Consider the following 17,619-nt stretch of genomic DNA (forward strand, 5'->3'; position numbering starts at 1 on the left):
AACTATTCTTGTGAAACCTCGACGCATCCTCTCTTTTTTTTTGCTTCCAACGCCTTATAATCCGCTCGACCTTCAGCTCGTGGAGGGGTTTATCTCTTTTCTCAGCAGTTTGTCGGTCAGACCAATTCGTTGACTTGCATTTATCCGATAGGGAAAAACAAAGGTATGCGTGTGCGATTTCGTTTCCCAAGAATTACACCTTGATTGCACCTTGATGCTCGGTGATATCGTTGTAGTCGTCCCGACCTAAGAAGAGTGGGAATGCAAAGGTATCCCCATTATTTATATACCCTAGGCTAACCTAGACCTCTGACAGAGAGTAAAATTGTCCTAAGTTCTGGATTTCAACTGAACACCTGGTCGGACAAGTCGAGACCCGACTATTTCGCAACGTTGACACACCGGGATACGTGCAAGCATCAACATTCTATTACATTTAAATCCATACGTTTTGAGCTAGTGCGCTTTCGGCACTGAAGCAGCGGAGTATATCAGTTTGAGATACCTGCAACCATGCCTCCTCCCGGTCGTGATAAAGGTCGTCCCAGACCACGCAGATCGGATGATGAGTTCGTCGTATTCCTTCAGGGCGTGAGTTTGAAACGGAGCATTTCAGATAAATTCATGGACTAACAAGTCATCCAGATCCCACCTCATTGCCGCTGGCAGGAACTCAAAGATCTCGTGCGCCAAACCGCACTGCATATTCGCCAAGCAGTAGTATACGATGATAGCCATGGATTCCCCACCGGACTCGGCCAAATCATCGTCAAGAATGAAGACGAGGCCTGGCGAACGTACCGTATGTATTCATATACCAGCAATCCTCAATGTCCCATTCTAACATGGCCATAGATCGACTTTCCACCAGCGGATGGGACGGCCAGAGTCTGGTCGTCACACTCTCACGGACCAGTACACCAACCAAGCCCATTGCCGGTCCTACCAGAAGTCCAGCGATGATTCCAGCAGGCTACATCTCTGGCCACACCACGCCTCCATTAGTACCTGGAAATATGGCAATGCCCCCATCACCGGTCTCGCCAGAGTCAGTTTGCCACCTTCCCAAGTATAAAATATCAAACAAGCTAATCTCCCTCACCCAGATCTTCCAATCCCCCCACTCCACCATATCCATACCCAGAGTACGGCGTTATGATGGTACCCATACCAATGCCACACCAAGGGTTCATGCCTATGATGCCAGATCCACACGCACCACCAATGCAATGCTACCCCCCATCCCCAGTAATGAACGGCACAATGTACGAGCCGCATTGGAACATGATCCCAGGCTACCAGATGTCCCCACCACAGAACTACCAACACTACCACCCCAACTCTCCCTCTTTCTACCCAGATCGACGATCCATCACAATCGAGAACTTGAACGCGACTACTACATGCGCCGATCTAGAAACCCTTCTGCGGACAGCCGGCACTGTCCAGAAATGCAGCATAGTCACCACGGACTCGGTCGATGGCAATGGCCAGCTCCGCGGGTTGATCGAAATGCAAACAGCAGACGAGGCCCAGTGTGCTGTGACCATGTTCAATAATCTGAGTTTCATGGGCTCGCAGATTATAGTGAAGGTTGATCATGGCTCGCATCTTGCAAGGGCTGTTAGCTTTGATGGGGGTTGTGCTGCCTCAGACACCGCAGGATCGGTGCCGGGTGGTGGGGATACGTCTCAGTCGTGGGCGGATGAGATGACTGCGGAGGCTAATGCTGTTGATTCTTGTAAGCCGTTGGTGATAGATGGGTCTGGGTTGAATAGGTCGGGGGAGGGTTTGTCGACGTCTGCGCCGACGTGATAGAATGTTCATGTATTATTCGAGGTTGGTGACGGTCGATATTCAAAATATCCATACTTTCTACTCGTGCTTTGCTTATTCATTGGCTTTTGATAGTGGTTTTTCTTGATCGTGTTCGTTGTAACTGACTCTGCTTCCTAGGCGTTTAGATTCTTTTAGATATGAATCCTCCAGCAAAGGGTTGTCTCTTCATTATAATGTCTATTCTTGGATTGCATAGACAGCTCTATGAGTGTTCAACCTCTCAGACCCCCCTTTGCTTCACTTACACCTAAAGATATACTTGTATTCCAAATAACTTTTCTAGATATCTCTATTCATTCTTCTCTACTCCATAGACCGCACTAGATACAAATCCGTATAGGCATTCCTATGTGGACACAACCTCTTCCCAGACGTAAGGTGCTCCAGCACACTCGTATCCTCACAATCCAAATTCCAAGGCTTTGCTTGCTCCTTGTCCTCTAAAACCGCCAACAAAGAACCAACCAAAACCCCAATCATCCTTGGTCCAAAAGTCGGCTTGGCAGGACACTCAAAGGGCGGACACCCAAAAGGCATAAACGCGTCTCCCTGCGCCGGCGTAAGAATAGACCAGCGATTCGGGTTGAATATCTCTGCATCAGAACCCCAGATATCAGACCTCAGATGGCAGCCCTCGATATCAGCGGATTTTATCTCATGAGATGTCCCCATAGCCTGGTCCCACTGATACGCTCGATGCACGTGTCTCGTAGGCACGTATAGTCGGAGCGATTCGAGGACAATTTGTTTGGCACTAGGTGAAATCTGAACACATTGCGTATCACTTATTCTAGGCTCATTGCTGGACGGGGACACGGCGCCTGCCTCGAATTGGAGTTTGGTAGGGTTCTCAGCGAACGCAACCATTGTATCTCGCCATTCACGTACTTCTTTCCCAGTTGCGAACCTGACCTCCAGGAAGGCTCGAAGGACAATTCGCCACATTGTCTCAAAGGAAGGGAGGATGAGGTTTAGTGGGTTATCCTCCGGGAGATCATGTTTCCCGAAGATATTGGCCAGAGAAGTCTGAAGCAATACATCGTCTTCGAATCTGGGAATATCGTTCTCAGCAGACTTTAGCTTGGAGGATATCCAGACTCGATTTATAGACTGTGCTAGGCTCAGTAGATTCTCATCACATGCCTGGTCTTGAGGCCTTTGCTTGAAAAAAAGACACAGCACAACTTTCAATGAAAGTATCTGTGCTAAACTCGCAATGTTTATTCTATTGCGGTCGACTCTGATCATATTGCTGTCGTGATTTCCTTCATGGCAGCTGCTGCCGCCGCTACGGTCCACTCCTGAAAAACCATGCTCGATCCAGTGGTTGGTCATGACTCTGGCGAACTCGGATACGCCCTGCCACTGCTTCGCTGATAGATTGATCAAAGGTTTGACTTTCTGGACGAACATGCTGGCATGGATGCTGTCTGTTTGGGTGAAAGAATTGTCGATTCCGAAGGCGATGGGAAGATGTCTATTGGCCATTGCTTTCGCTTGGTGTGGTGAGAGGATATTCGGTTGATCTTCGTGTTTCAATACGCCGGCAATTATTTGGCGACATAATGCTGGGTCATTTGATGTGTATTTGGTTTTCTGTCTCTGGCTCAATATCACAATGAGAAGGAGTGATATGGCGAGGACGATGAATGTTGCTAGAGCCGACGACATATTTCTCCGAATGAGCAATGATGGATTGGAGAATTAGTGGTCAAGTACAGGGCCCTATTTATAATGCAGACGATAAAAGAGGTCTAAGTCATGCAGGTTGCATGGATGAAGATGTCTTATTTGCTTTGTCTTGATAATTGGGAAACGACAAATAACTTTGGAAATAGTGTACAAATTGATGCTTTGTTCCGCGTGAAGATATGCCCTATGAGGCAGACAAAACAAGAATTGTTTTGTCTCAGAAGAACAGAGGAAAAGTAGGGCTTCTCCCTTTAACAAACGAGAAGGGAAGCTGCATGTTCCACAAGAGCAAAGAATCGGATTTCTAAAAGGGGGAATAATATCTCAACTCAAGTGCATTCTCAGAACGACTAGCCAATATTTGTGTATCATCAATTCATTCAAACAAGCGTGTTATCTTAGGTGTTCGTCAATGTAAGTCTCATATCCCATCCAGTCACCATACCCAATCGTTGTGATCAATCATATCAAAAACGCCATGAAACCCCGGTACTATGACATTTATCTCTCTTTTAGTAGGAGCTTCTCAGTGAGCTCAAACCATGTTTATTTTGCATGGCTAATCATCTCTGCATAAAGGTCCTCAGGGATCTTACGGACGAGGAGAACGGTCAAAGCAATGATCTCCTTTGCATCGAGGGGAGGGAATGAGCGTAGAATTTTATTTGGGCTATAGTCAAGTTAGTTGTTGTTGAATAAAAATCCAAAGGACGCTCTGGGACTTACCTCGGACTCTCAAAAATTAAATCTCGCATACGGATTAGCTGGGCGACAATGCATAGAATGTTCAGGTGTGGCCCATATGCAAATAAGAAATCCCACAGATGCAACACCTCTGGCAATGGAGGCGTGCAAGCGCAGAGGGTCAATACCGACGGGAATGCGTACAGCTCGGCGTGCATACCCTTGGAGAACAGATATGCTGCAAGCTTAGGCTCCACTATCTCAAGGCATCGGTCGACTAAACGAAGACCCTTGTGGACTCCGTCCATAGCACCACGGATATACCCTGGACATTCGCGTGTGACAAAGTAATGGAATAGAGCGAACGCTTCCACCTCGCTACGGGCAGCATAGAGGAACGGCGCACATAAGACATTCATGCCTTGGACGTACATCGCCGTATCACTTGTAGTGGTATTCGTGACCTTCTCCAGCTCCCCACCAAAGGGGGATTCCTCTGCAATGCTTGGTGGTGCGTTTACTAGAAGCTCCATCTCACGGCGCCGAGATGACGTCGGTCGAGACCGGGGTTTCGGTCTGGAATCGTGCAGTTTCCACGCCACCGCGTTGAGGAGTCGAATCAAGCTTGCCTCTGTGACTCGGCGTTTGAAGAGAGGATCTGTGGCTAGTGTGCGGAAGGTATCATTGCGAATTTTGGCGTAAGCGGGAGAACGGCCGCGGTGGATAAGAGCAAGGTAGTCATCGGTGGGCATAGGAGGAATGTCGAGGAGGACCAACCAAAGGTAGATTCGGTATGGCGACTATCATTTCGAAGTGTTAGACATTAATCTTGCAAAACAGACTGGGTACCCCTCACCATGCCATCTCCGTCAGCATCTACTCGGCTGGATAAGACGAGGTATTTGAGCTCTCGAAGCCCCTCGTTGGGATTTGAACTCTGCGGTCCGTCGCGCAAGAAGTTCTCCAAAAGCGATCGCTTTACCCCAATTCCTGACCCTGTTTTCCGCGCGGGTCGTCTCTGAGTCGCGGGTGGTGTTGCAGCAGCTTCACGAGAAGCCGCGTCGCTATTTGATCGAGCACGGCGATGTGCACGCGCTCGGGTTGCAGCACCAGGAGTTGCTGATGATCCGGGGTCAGCTTCGTTGGAGCCAGCTTGGCGAGAGGCCTGGGTCTGAGCAATGAGCGCGCTAGAGGTTGATAGCACTTGGTGGGATTGGATCTTTCGGAGAGTTCTCATGGTTCGCGGCGATGCGGGTGTGTCGGGGCCCGGGACCCCGAGAGCCCAGGAGGGCTGAGGTTTGGCCATTTTTCTTTTGCAATCAAGTCTGTATTGGAGGGCCACGATCAGACATCTTTAGGAAACGGGGTAAGATGAGTACAGTTGACGGGTGGAGGTGTATCAGATCGCGGTGGCTGGAGCTTTTCTGCCGATGAAATGCGGAAGGCGTTGGCTCCGACATATAGTTCCACTTCCACTTTTACTATTTACGTAGTGCACTATTTTTACCAAAAATTTCCATTGAGAATTGAATAACTAATAGTACATGATCATTCATGACAAGCTTTGTATAGTCTGACCTTTGCTTCTACAGACTTGGAATCTGTCAACTGCCAAAATGTTATAAGACGCAACCCCCCAACGCCAACTCAATTGAAACCCATATCTGTGGTAGCAGTTCATACATGTGTTGGATCTGCTTCGCGCTTTGCATTATTTCCATTATCCCCACCCATAACGCTGCGTACGAAGTCATGATACTGGAAAACCTCACCCCTCTTACCCATCCCGCCTGACTTCGCTCCTCGGCCAATAAATGCTGGGCGCCCTATAAACCCACTGAAGACTTCATCGATCTGTCTTTCGGTCAATCGTTCCTCTCCATCTTCTGGGAAGGTATGTAGTAGAGCATCACGTAATTCGGCGGCATCGATTTGCCCGTTGTCATCGTCATCAAACGCGGCAAGAGCATTGAGAAGCTCCTGCGAAGGTGACATCGATGCCATCAGTGCAGAAAGTGTATTCAGGAAGGTTGGGAAGTTCATAGTCTGGCCTGACCCCGGTGGGAAAAAGCGCGAGAGCGTAGAGGAGGACGAGTCTTGGCCTGTTCAAACACTTGGATTAGTTCCTCATGCCAATCTCAAAGGAAAATAATTGGGGGTTCTTCCTACCCAAAGTTGTCAGCACATCAATCACATCATCTTTGTCCACGAGCCCGTCGTTATCCCGATCGAGAACCTGGAAAGCTTCTCTAATCTCCCTCACTTGTTGCGCTGATAGCTTCCCAGCCGCATCACCAGCTGGGGCGGTAAAGCCACCCGTCCTTGTCCCAATAATCGGGGATAAGCCCCCTGGCGACCGCGCTCCTTTCGTCGGAGAAGGAGAGAGCTCTCTGCCAAAGTTCGGCTGGGGAATGGGCCGCTCGCTCTTCGGAGAACGCGATTCACCATCCTCCACAGTATATGATTGATTGAGCTTGCTGGGCGACACCATAGGTGTATATGCCCGACTGGGGGAGCTCCCTGGGGTGCCTCCTGTGCGACTAGCTGAGGGCGGGGAGTTTGGAGTGGACGGGCGCCGGAACGGGGATGCCCTCGGCGAACCAAAGGATAAGGGCGACGGTTTGAATGTGGGATTGTTGGCCTAGGTAATTGTCGATTAGTTAAATAGGTATCTCATTTTTAAAATCCTCACTCACCATAGTGAAAATCGCGTGTGAGGTGAATTATGAATTACAGACAGCCTATGACGAAGGCTTGCTTATCGATGTAAACAAACCCGGCACAACAACATAATTCTGCCACCGTCTTTCCCACCGCCATGTGCTATCCACATAAACATACACCAATTTATCCTCAGTTGCATACATATTATATTGTATGGTCCTTGCTTAGGTTTAATATATATAATTTGACCTTGCTACTCCATACATAGGTTTATACTGTTTGTTTATGGCATCCAAGTAAAATAGTCCCTTGCTGACTAGGTGCTGCATAAATTCGCATGCAGTGTTCATACATAGATCTAAAAGGAAGCATACTCGTCACATTAACCTTCCATTGGCTTCCAAGGATCCAACTATGAAGGATGATACTCGTGCACGCTAGGTCATATATTCAGCCTTTCTCCAGGCATGTTATACCTATAGAGCAGTCAAGTATTCTACCACCAATGTTGCCTCTTGCTATGCTTAAGTGGCGAATATTGCTTTTTGGTAGATGTTCTAGAAGTGTAACAATCGAATGTGTCAATTACGTGGCAATTCCTAGGTATAAATAGAAAGATCTGCAATGTGCTGTCGAAAAGAAGGGAAATTGCATTCTGATCGGCCTCCGTGTTCAACCCTGGAATTGTTATATGGATCTTATCGCCTTATCGTCTCTCCACTGTGGAGAAATCGCCCTTTTTCTTAACCCCTCTTAACCCCTGAACAGTTAATTCGAGACAATTAATTCAACTATTATTATCATTGGCCCTTGATAGTGTGCTTTTTGTGCCCCCGGTATGCCACTCGATTTATAGCTTGGCCCGGAGCAATCCTCTATCCGCAACAGCCCTAGAAGATGGCAACAACACTACCGTATCGACCGTCGAACGACTCCCTCTCCGCCTCGGATAACCGTCAAACAAGTGGTCTTCCTCGACTTTCGCCTGCGGCCTCCTTTATCGGACGCTCGCCCAGCAGCTCACACGGCTCTTTTCGAAGAACATCTACGGACCATGCGACCTCAGGCTTCAGGCCACGCCGCTGCAAAGCACAGTACCCGCTCGATTCGCCGGAGCGCCATGTGGAGTACATCCTGGTCGCGTCCTTCCATATTGATCGGGGCCCAATCATGGAACACCAGTATCCTGCTGCAATCAGTGGGGACGAGAGCATGCTTGCAGAGCTGATGCTGCCGGATCAGACGCATGTGCGGAGTCAGGACTGGACCATGTTCTTCTTGCACAAAGACACCAGCGGCGACGAAGAAACAGATTCGGCGGGCGGAAAGAATAAAAGAAAGCGGAAATCACAATACCATGGAAACCAGGAGGGTGCCGATATCCAGGACGAGATCTTCGACGAGACCTCCGATGACCCCGACAGTAGCGACGACGAGGGTGGTGAAGGGCCACCCTTGATGTATGTGCTGAATCTTGTCAACACAAAGCAGGATAACACTGTCCGGAGGTAGGTCGTACTTTCTTGTCTGAATGTACGAGTGCTAACAGCGAACAGAGGCGCAGTAGTCAAGGCAATGGCAATCTGTACGCGACATTCATTCCTCCACATTTACAAAGTAAGCTACTATGCTACTCCTAGGCCTAGCATACAGGCAATTCTGACTATCATACAGCCTTTACTCCTCCTAGCGCTGGAAGACTACTTCAAATCTCCATTCCCCGAAACTCTGGCATCCCTCTATGACGCCGTTAACGCCATGGACCTTTCATTAATGCCAAAAATGTCGATACTTGAGCGCCATATCTTGCAATCTAGCAACACAAAGGATATGTTTCTGGAGAAATTCGAGCAGATGATCCGCCAGCGAGAAGAAGAAGAACTCCAAGATGGGGAATGTCCGCCATCACCAAAGAAACTAAGCCGATACGCCCTACCGCGGGATACACATGAGTACGAGTCGAAGGTGGTCTACAACGATATCCCCATACCGGTGAAAATCCCGACAGTGATTTGGCCGGAGACCGTTGGAGACTTCTCCCTCATCAAGCTCATTCAGACGTTCGCCGTTCCGCATGCCACATCCCCCCCAGGCTTTCCCAGGGCATCCCCATTTGACAACCAGCGGTCCATTCACACACCCCGTTATTGTTCTTGTCAACGCTATCCTCACTCAGAAGCGGGTTGTATTTCTAGGACACAACCGGCCATCGGGAGAAGTTGCAGAGGCGGTCCTGGCGGCCTGCGCTCTTGCATCCGGTGGCATTCTGCGTGGATTCACTCGACACGCATTCCCTTATACTGATCTGTCCAAGATCGATGATCTCCTCAAGGTACCTGGGTTTATTGCAGGAGTCACAAACCCTACATTTGCCAACCATCCTGAATGGTGGGACGTTATGTGCGATCTCCCGACAGGTCGCATCAAGATCTCAAGTCACGTTGAAACTGCACCGGTAACAGAAGGGCTTCTATTCTTCCAACAGCAAAATTCCCTTTTACCCAACAGTGCGTCCAACACGACCCACGACCCAACAGGCGACACCCTATTCATGGAAGACATCCTCCGCAGCATCAGCCAACGCCACGGCGAGAATGCCGTCCGCGCAAAATGGCGAGCCTACATAACAAAATTCGTCCGCGTCGCCGCAGCCTTCGAAGAAGCAGTATACGGCGCCTCAAACCTCTATATCATTGGTCCAGGCGAAGAACTCTCTCCAGACAGCCCGACAGGCCACCAAACTGACGCCTCGGACCCAAAAACTCTCCGCGGCCACGGATACGTATGGACAGACGAAACAGCCAAACAACGCGAGCTCTCAGCATCCGTCTCCCGAATCGAAGGCTGGCGCAACACTCGCTCCTACTACTCCTACATCCAAGATATCGCAGCAATGTACTTCCCCGCGCGTCCAATCCAACGTCCAGACATCCACCACCACCACGACCGTCTCCGCGCCTTAAAACTCTCCCACTCCGAAGCCGCCTCCATCTACCTCGCCCTCTCCCACTCCGTCAAGGACTACGCCGGCATTTGCCAGCTCCTAACCGTCGCACCGGAGAACCAGGCCGGTCTCTTCTATATCAGCATGGGCCTATTCCATCCGGACCAGGTCGTCCGCGAAGCGACAGCCGATCTTCTCGATCGCATCGCTATACACCCAGCCGGCCGCCATTTCTGGACGCATGTTGGCCGCTTCGCGAAGTTGGGGTATATCCGTGTTAAGCGGGAACGAGACGCCGCTGCACAGAGTCCGATTTCCGGTAGCGGGTCGCCAGTTCCTACGAGTCCTGGGGCTAGCTTTGGAGGTGAGCCGCAGAGTCTTGTTGGTGTTGCTATGGGAGGAGGGTCGAAGAGGAGGAGCTGATGAGGGTTTGCGGTCCTGCGGTCCTCTTTGTTTTTTTAAATAACATTTCTTTTTGTCAGTGAGCGTTTTTGCCGTGTTATTTTTTTGCTGTCTTTGCCAGATTCTTCATGCGTGACGAACTATGCGTACTCGAACCATGATTTCAGATGTGATTTCTTTGTCTTGTTTATATTGGGTCTATTTATAGGTGTGGGTATGCTTGTGAATACTCATATACTGTCTGACGTCTGAGGAATATATTATTGACCTGGTCATTTTTGGCATTAGCGAATCTTGGGACTCAAACAAAGACAATATAAACGAATCAAGTCAAACCCGATCGGATACGAGAGGAAGTGAGTAAGAAAATAACAGAGTGAATAACTGCTACAGTGCGAAATATGGACAATATCACTAGAAATTACATACAGATCAAAACGATCAGACCAGAAAGAAAGCCAAAAACACCCTCGCTGACATCAACCATGGCCATACCCAGCCGGGCAGACGGACTCAAAAGGATAAACAAGAAAAGAGAGCGTGTATGAAAAAGAACAGACAAAATTATCCAGATCAAAACAAGCCTGTCAGCGTGACACCAAGAACCAAAGCCATGACAGTAATAACTCCAAGCTTGGGCAAGGGAACAGCAAGACCGGCGTCAGCCCTGACATCCGCCGAGCCAACAGTGATATTAGTCAACGCAAAGCCATCCCCACAATGCGCATTAACAATCTTCGCCGAGGGAAGATAAGTCGAATCAAGAGACTGACCATCCCGTATCGCCCACTCGGAAAACAAATCCATAGTCGCCTTCAAACATTTATTACAAGTCGGCGCATCCCCGCTAGTAAGCGGGGTACCCAGCGGCATGAGATAGACGCTGTAGTCATCGGGTACTGTTGAATTCGACACCGCATCGACGAAGCAGTAGTCTTCAGTCGAAGGGTTCGTGAGGCAAGTGGCGCGGTACATTGGTTCGTAAGCGACGAGATCGCGATACGTGCCCTTGACGACGGAGTTACCGTTTTCATAGTCGTCGCCGCAGTTATCTGGTTTGAGGAGATCGGTTGCGAGAGCGGTCATGATCGATGCGCACTGTGAAACATCTGCGGAACAGGATGTATCTAGGATGCGGGAGGTGGCGGGTGCTGAACTCAGCGAGTGGAAGAAATCGTTTGAGTTCTCGATTAGGAGGGAGATGGCGTTGCAGTTTGAGATTGTTGTGTTTGCGCGCCATTTTGCGAAGAAGTCGATACAGGTGCTTGAGTTCGCGAAGTTGTACGAGAGTGTATCGAAGGGCTTGGGTATTCCAGTTGTTGTGGGGGTTGATGCTGTGACGATTGTTCGTCGGCGTATTGTTGATGTTTCTTGTGTGGGTGTTCGTAGGGATTGTCGATCTATGGTCTTGATCTCTCCACTTGCATGCCAGGCCGATCGTGGCACGGTCAGGTCTGTGGGTTCCACTGATTCGGCCCGTGTGGGTGATAGACAGAGAATAGTAATTAGGATTAGGAGGTTGTAGATATGGTAAAGACGGGACATTTTGGCGTTATGTCATCGACTTGAGATCAAGTCAAGGACATCAACGGTCAAGTATGGAGTATTATGAGCAAGGACAGTCTTTGTATGTTAAACGAGTGACAGAGCTGTTGGTCGGCGAATTCGGAAACAAAGAAGTGCTTTATTCCAGCATTGTGAGTGTGATGAATTAGGAAAGAACGATAAATCAGTACTTCATTGAAAGGAGTGGCTGAGGAGATGGATTCCCTCGGAGAACATGAAGTTGAGGATGAAGTCGAAGTTGAGAAGCGTACCAAGGCAAGACCCGTTAACCCTGGAAGGTTGCAAAAAAGGCTAAAATGGGACGTTTTTAGTTCCAAGACATTCGCATTGGCCAAGGCCGAGAACGTGTTGCCAATGCGCTAAAGGGCTCCGAGGTACACTAGCACGAACTAGACCGTTCGATGGACTTTCGGGTTCAGGGGTGTTCTGCTGAGATATATCCCTTGGTGCGCTATTTTGGAGTATACTGCGTACCCCGTATTCCGTTATAGAGTAGATCTATTACCTAGTAGGTACTGCGTGGATCGGCCGAGACCATTGGAAAAGATATTGATATCATTTCCCGTTTCTGTTTTTCTTCTGCCCTTCCCCGTCTGACTGGTCTAGATATCATTCTCATCCGGAAACTGGATCATTCTGAAACTAAAAATATGGAATATGAGTATGACAACCCTGGAAAGGAGAATGAAATTTAGTCCGGTCAAGTAAGGCACATTTTGTAACACGTTAGGTCCACGGGTTGGACATCATTCTGGGTTTGGACCTCGGGACTTAATAACCTTGGGATTGCAGCACTTGATTGAGTCTAGAGTCTTATATTTACATATCACTATAACTGTGTACCCATATTAAATACTATCAAACACTATTGAATTATTTCTTTCTCTCTTCTCTCTGATAACGGACTCGGTTCTCGGAGCCAATTAGGTAAGAAGGATTTCGGTAAATCATCCCCCCGGACCCCCACACAGAGTCATACCAACATCCATATGAGATACTTGATAGACTCTTTATATTCAACTGACTTAACTTGAACTTATCATGGATTCATTAGTACCTGAGACCAGAGTTCTGGCTGTTGCCAGTCATGTAAGTGAAATTGCCTACTCCTTCAGATCATGAGCTGACATTTCCACTAGGTAGTCTACGGGTATGTGACAAGACTGATATCGCCGTTTATCATGTTTAAAAGACACCACTGGAGTCAATGAACTAACATTTTCTCTCCAGCCATGTCGGAAACACAATGGCAACCTTCGTAATGCAATCCCTGGGCTGCGAAGTCGCTGCCTTGAACACCGTCCATTTTAGTACGTTGCAACCCGGACTTGATAACCCCAGCCCTGACTCACATGCAATTGCAGGTAACCACACAGGCTACCGCCAATTCAAGGGAACTCGTGCCACCGCGCAGGAAATTTCAGACCTCTACCAAGGCCTGTGTCAGAGTAACCTCACAGACTTTGATGTCATGCTATCGGGCTACGCCCCAAGTGCAGCAGCCGTGGAATCAGTAGGCACCATCGGCATTGATCTGCAAGATAAAGCAGAGAAGAAGCCTGGGTCATTTTTCTGGGGTAAGCAACACCCCCGCTATTCCTCCAAAGTACAGACACTAATATAATATCAGTCCTGGACCCAGTCATGGGCGACCAAGGCCGACTATATGTCAACGACGACGTCGTCCCCGCATACAAGAAAATCATCCCCTTTGCGGATCTTATTTTACCTAACCAGTTCGAAGCGGAGTAAGTCGACCAAACTTTAACTTCAGCTTCATACCCAGACATGGCGACTAATATAAAATTATACAGAACCCTCTCAGGAATCAAAATAACCTCCCTAGAAACCCTCGCTGCAGCAGTGACAGCCATCCACAAGATTTACTCAGTGCCGCACGTAATAATCACCTCAGTGCAACTCTTCAAGCTCTCCCATTCAGGCTCAACCCCACCCCCACCAGAGAACTTCCTAACAGTAATTGGTTCAACCACGCGCTCCGACGGATCACCGCGACTATTCCGCGTCGACATCCCAGCGCTGGACTGCTTCTTCAGCGGAACGGGCGATATGTTCGCCGCGCTGACTGTCGCACGTCTAAGCGAAGCCGTTTCCGCAGTTGATGGTCTGCGCACGACCAAATCCTGGCTTTCGCCCGATGATGTCGCGGCTACGGATCTACCACTGGCTAGCGCCACTGTCAAAGTTCTGTCCAGTATGCATCATATTCTGGAGCGGACGCTGGAGAGTCGGGATGCAGAGCTGGCGGTTGCTGTGCCTGCGTTGGAGGGAGAGGCTTCGGCGGAGGAATTGCAGAAGAGAGATTATTTGCGCAGAACTAAGGCTGCGGAGGTTAGGCTTGTGAGGAATACGCGGGTTTTGCGGGATCCGAAGATTTTGTTTGAGGTGCAGGATTGGAAGAAGGAGGATCTTCCTAAGGATTTGCGGTAGGGTTTGGGGTAGGGTTTATATCTTTTGCATGAGGCATGGTTAGATGATAGAAAGGTTTCGGGAGGGCATTAGATGAAGCCGGGTCGGTGGCCATCTCTATATCAAAAACCGGTTCGGTCTGCACATAGATTTGATTATTGTACCGAGCATGGAATCTCTTTTCCAAATTTTTTTTTTCTTTCATTCAGTCACACATAATCTCGAATGCATGTAATCATAACTAGGCTTATTTTAAACCCAGAACTCATCTAATTTTCGTCTGTCCTCCCAACTTTATACCGAGGTATGGCCTTAAATGCCAGTGCTACCGAATCCACCGGCACCACGGACACTCTCCTCCAGCTCCTCGACAACGCTCACTTCAGGGGTGTAGATCTAGGACAAGTCAGTCACATCCACATAACAAACAGTATTGATAGCTGGAACTCACCCGCTCCAGAACCAGCTGGGCAACACGATCACCCGCCTTGATCGGGAAGTCGACGTCAGAGTGGTTGAACAGAAGCACCTTGACCTCACCGCGGTAGTCAGCATCAATGACACCAGCACCGGTGTCAATGAAGTGCTTAGCAGCAAGGCCGCTACGGGGAGCAATGCGGCCGTCTATATTCCTCATTAGTATTGCATTCACTCTTAACCCAGCTCAGCCTCAACAAGCAGAGAGCTTCGCTAAAGTTCTCAATTGATCAATCCCAATCACAGGTATAGTCACGTACAAGTTCCCTCGGGTACAGCAATAGCAATACCGGTGTCAACAGCGCTCTTGCCCTTAGCGGGGATGACAGTCTCCTTCGCAGCGTAGATATCGTACCCAGCAGCAAAAGCCGATCCGCGAGTCGGAGCCTGGGCAGACTCAACAAGCTTCTTAACAAGCAGCGGGGGCAGCGGCTGCTGGATCGAGGTAACGGGGGCGGAAGTCATTGTGTCAGGCTTTGATCGTTTCGGCAGCGGGGAGGCAGGCAGGGAAGGCGGATTGTGCGCGGGGAGGGATTTCTCTTGGGGTGGCGGGGTCGTCTCTTTGGTCATGATAAAACACAGAAATGGTTGGAAGGATCGAAGATCGAGAATCGAAAGTGGATAGAGGGTCAGAAATAATAGGGTCCCACAGTAGAGTGAATTGGCTAACGCAAGTTAAAAAGTCCCCCTAGCTTTACAAAAATTGCGGTGAGCTCCACGCTCGACTGCGCGTTTCACCGCTGGGACGCGTCGAGTGTTTGTTCTGTTTGTTCTGTCCTCCCCGCTCGAGGGAGAGCGGTGACGCCGAGGAGTTGCTGGGGCCGAGGTCCCCCGGTCACGCCGAGGAGGTGGTATTGGGGACATTTATTGCATTCCTTGTACATATTAATTTGAAACCGTCGTCACTTTACAAAATACATACGCCTTTTTAAACTGTCTTTTCCTTAATCACATCGTCATCATGGCGGGAGAAGTGCGCCAGCCTATAGATATCCCCTCGTTGGAGAAGTACATTGATCAGAATGTGCCCGAGGTCAAGACTCCACTTGATGTGAAGCAGGCAAGTCTGGCCCTGTCAATTAACAAATCAGCAATCTCAAACAGACCAACTAATATCCAGTCACTGTAGTTCGGCTTCGGTCAATCAAACCCTACCTACCTTCTTACTGCCGCTGATGGCAAACAGGTCGTTCTGCGCAAGAAGCCCCCTGGCAAGCTACTTTCGAAGACAGCTCATAAAGTCGAGCGCGAGTACAAGATTATACGGGCATTGGGGGATACCGATGTACCAGTTCCCAAGGCATACTGTCTCTGCGAGGATGACAGCGTGATTGGAACAGCATTCTACATCATGGAGTTCCTAGACGGGCGGCATTTCACCGATCCAGCGATGCCAGGCGTGAGCGGAGAGGAGAGGAAAGCACTGTACGTCACGCGACTGAGGCTCCAACACCCCCCAGCCGGTGACTCCACATTACTAACGAGCTCCCCCAGCTGGAAGAATGCAGTACAAACGCTCGCAAAGTTCCACAGCGTAGACCCCCAAAAGCGTCGGACTCGAAACATTCGGCAAACCGACAGGCTTCTTCGACCGCCAAATCGCCACTTTCAAGACAATCTCCAAAGCCCAAGCCGCCGTCGTCGACGCCGACACCAAAGAACCCGTCGGCGAACTCCCCTACTTCGACGACATGGTCACATTCTTCTCACACAAGAACACGCAACCACTGGACCGGGGCACACTCGTGCACGGGGACTACAAAATCGACAACATGATCTTCCACAAGACTGAGCCGCGCGTGATTGGAATCCTAGATTGGGAAATGGCGACCGTAGGACACCCGCTCTCGGACTTTTGCAATCTCACGAGCCCGTACATAATGGACGGTGGGGACAGCCAAGTGTCGCAGTTCGCGCCGGGGGTCGTTCCTGGGCTGCCGCGGCGCGAGGAGTGCATTGGTTGGTACGCCGAGACCTCTGGGTACGAGACGAGCTCCGACGTGGCGTGGGGAGATGCGTTCTTTGCGTTCCGGGGCTCCGTGATCATGCAGGGCATTGCGGCCCGGTTCGCTGGGAGGCAGGCTAGTAGTGCTCGGGCTAGTGATTATGCAAAGAGGGCGAAGCCGTTTGCTAAGGGGGCTTGGGAGAGGGTTAGGGCTGTTAAGAGGGCTGGTGAGGGGAAGTTGTAGCCTATTACACTCTGTAGAAGGTTTACCTATGTAGGTAATTAATTGACTTTCGTGGATTGTTAGCAGTACTTCCGGGGAGATTTTCAGGGTTCCAGGCTTGTTACATTGTATATAATAAGAATCTAGGCCTGGACTTTTTCACTTGTATTCTAGCGCCCGTCTATATGTAGATGGATGCATGTATAATGTAGCTTGACATGGCCCGAGCTAAATCTAAATCGGGCTCTTCAGGTTAGTCTGTAGGGCTAGGCCAGAACCAACTCTCCACTATGAAACAAACCCCACTTCTATGGTTATGTAGCCTAGAACAGCTAGATTGAAGTACTTTTGGCGCCTGACGTGTAGGTGTAAGCACTTATCCCGATATAGACAAACGTTCGAGAATGTATGGTATAATATCCTGCGAGCATATCACGTTTTATGTACGCCATTTTATCCGATCACTATTAGGCGGAAGTGAGCATTTAGGGATATATAAGGAGGCAATGAGTTATGTTTAAAAATATAAAAATATAAAAATATAAGCATATAAGAATTATAAAGAGCACATAGATAGGATATGGAGAGTAGGATAGATGATTGGATTCATGGCAGATATGAGTGGCAATGGTGATAAAGTGAAAATAACGGAAAGGTGGAAAGGTGGAAAGGTGGAATACCGCATTGTGTAATGTCCGTTGAGCCCGGCAGACAGTAGAAAAGCAGTCAGTGGATTATGATTGGCTGTAAAAG

The 17,619-nt window shown here is 49.2% G+C and overlaps 9 protein-coding genes across 9 annotated transcripts; 4 read left to right on the forward strand and 5 right to left on the reverse strand.

The window, feature by feature from the left end:
• Positions 1–513: 513 nt before the first annotated feature.
• N7537_002343 (RNA-binding protein) lies at positions 514–1,815 on the forward strand (the record flags this gene model as incomplete). Its single annotated transcript, XM_056893401.1, has 4 exons — positions 514–591; positions 646–802; positions 856–1,048; positions 1,107–1,815. 4 exons carry the CDS (start codon positions 514–516, stop codon positions 1,813–1,815), a joined length of 1,137 nt encoding a protein of 378 aa, XP_056758396.1.
• A 327-nt stretch (positions 1,816–2,142) lies between these two features.
• On the reverse strand, positions 2,143–3,510 carry N7537_002344 (uncharacterized protein; the record flags this gene model as incomplete). Its single annotated transcript, XM_056893402.1, has 1 exon — positions 2,143–3,510. The coding sequence occupies one exon, from the start codon at positions 3,508–3,510 to the stop codon at positions 2,143–2,145; it is 1,368 nt and encodes a 455-aa protein (XP_056758397.1).
• Positions 3,511–4,077: 567 nt separating this feature from the next.
• Positions 4,078–5,521, reverse strand: N7537_002345 (TBC domain-containing protein; the record flags this gene model as incomplete). The annotated part of the gene is made up of 3 exons (XM_056893403.1): positions 4,078–4,201; positions 4,258–5,015; positions 5,072–5,521. The coding sequence occupies 3 exons, from the start codon at positions 5,519–5,521 to the stop codon at positions 4,078–4,080; spliced, it is 1,332 nt and encodes a 443-aa protein (XP_056758398.1).
• A 371-nt stretch (positions 5,522–5,892) lies between these two features.
• Positions 5,893–6,914, reverse strand: N7537_002346 (uncharacterized protein; the record flags this gene model as incomplete). Its single annotated transcript, XM_056893404.1, has 3 exons — positions 5,893–6,317; positions 6,385–6,856; positions 6,912–6,914. The coding sequence occupies 3 exons, from the start codon at positions 6,912–6,914 to the stop codon at positions 5,893–5,895; spliced, it is 900 nt and encodes a 299-aa protein (XP_056758399.1).
• Positions 6,915–7,776: 862 nt separating this feature from the next.
• N7537_002347 (AFI1/MesA family protein) lies at positions 7,777–10,246 on the forward strand (the record flags this gene model as incomplete). The annotated part of the gene is made up of 4 exons (XM_056893405.1): positions 7,777–8,387; positions 8,436–8,496; positions 8,554–8,939; positions 9,004–10,246. The coding sequence occupies 4 exons, from the start codon at positions 7,777–7,779 to the stop codon at positions 10,244–10,246; spliced, it is 2,301 nt and encodes a 766-aa protein (XP_056758400.1).
• Positions 10,247–10,798: 552 nt separating this feature from the next.
• Positions 10,799–11,770, reverse strand: N7537_002348 (uncharacterized protein; the record flags this gene model as incomplete). Its single annotated transcript, XM_056893406.1, has 1 exon — positions 10,799–11,770. The coding sequence occupies one exon, from the start codon at positions 11,768–11,770 to the stop codon at positions 10,799–10,801; it is 972 nt and encodes a 323-aa protein (XP_056758401.1).
• Positions 11,771–12,832: 1,062 nt separating this feature from the next.
• On the forward strand, positions 12,833–14,242 carry N7537_002349 (pyridoxal kinase; the record flags this gene model as incomplete). Its single annotated transcript, XM_056893407.1, has 6 exons — positions 12,833–12,880; positions 12,931–12,941; positions 13,022–13,101; positions 13,156–13,368; positions 13,422–13,539; positions 13,606–14,242. 6 exons carry the CDS (start codon positions 12,833–12,835, stop codon positions 14,240–14,242), a joined length of 1,107 nt encoding a protein of 368 aa, XP_056758402.1.
• A 291-nt stretch (positions 14,243–14,533) lies between these two features.
• On the reverse strand, positions 14,534–15,268 carry N7537_002350 (uncharacterized protein; the record flags this gene model as incomplete). The annotated part of the gene is made up of 3 exons (XM_056893408.1): positions 14,534–14,617; positions 14,673–14,845; positions 14,959–15,268. The coding sequence occupies 3 exons, from the start codon at positions 15,266–15,268 to the stop codon at positions 14,534–14,536; spliced, it is 567 nt and encodes a 188-aa protein (XP_056758403.1).
• A 391-nt stretch (positions 15,269–15,659) lies between these two features.
• Positions 15,660–16,887, forward strand: N7537_002351 (phosphotransferase family protein; the record flags this gene model as incomplete). The annotated part of the gene is made up of 4 exons (XM_056893409.1): positions 15,660–15,758; positions 15,828–16,123; positions 16,193–16,248; positions 16,280–16,887. 4 exons carry the CDS (start codon positions 15,660–15,662, stop codon positions 16,885–16,887), a joined length of 1,059 nt encoding a protein of 352 aa, XP_056758404.1.
• Between the last annotated feature and the right edge of the window lie 732 nt (positions 16,888–17,619).

The sequence above is a fragment of the Penicillium hordei genome (assembly GCF_028827395.1).
Source record: "Penicillium hordei strain IBT 12815 chromosome Unknown utg000001l_segment0_segment0, whole genome shotgun sequence".
NCBI lineage: Eukaryota > Fungi > Ascomycota > Eurotiomycetes > Eurotiales > Aspergillaceae > Penicillium > Penicillium hordei.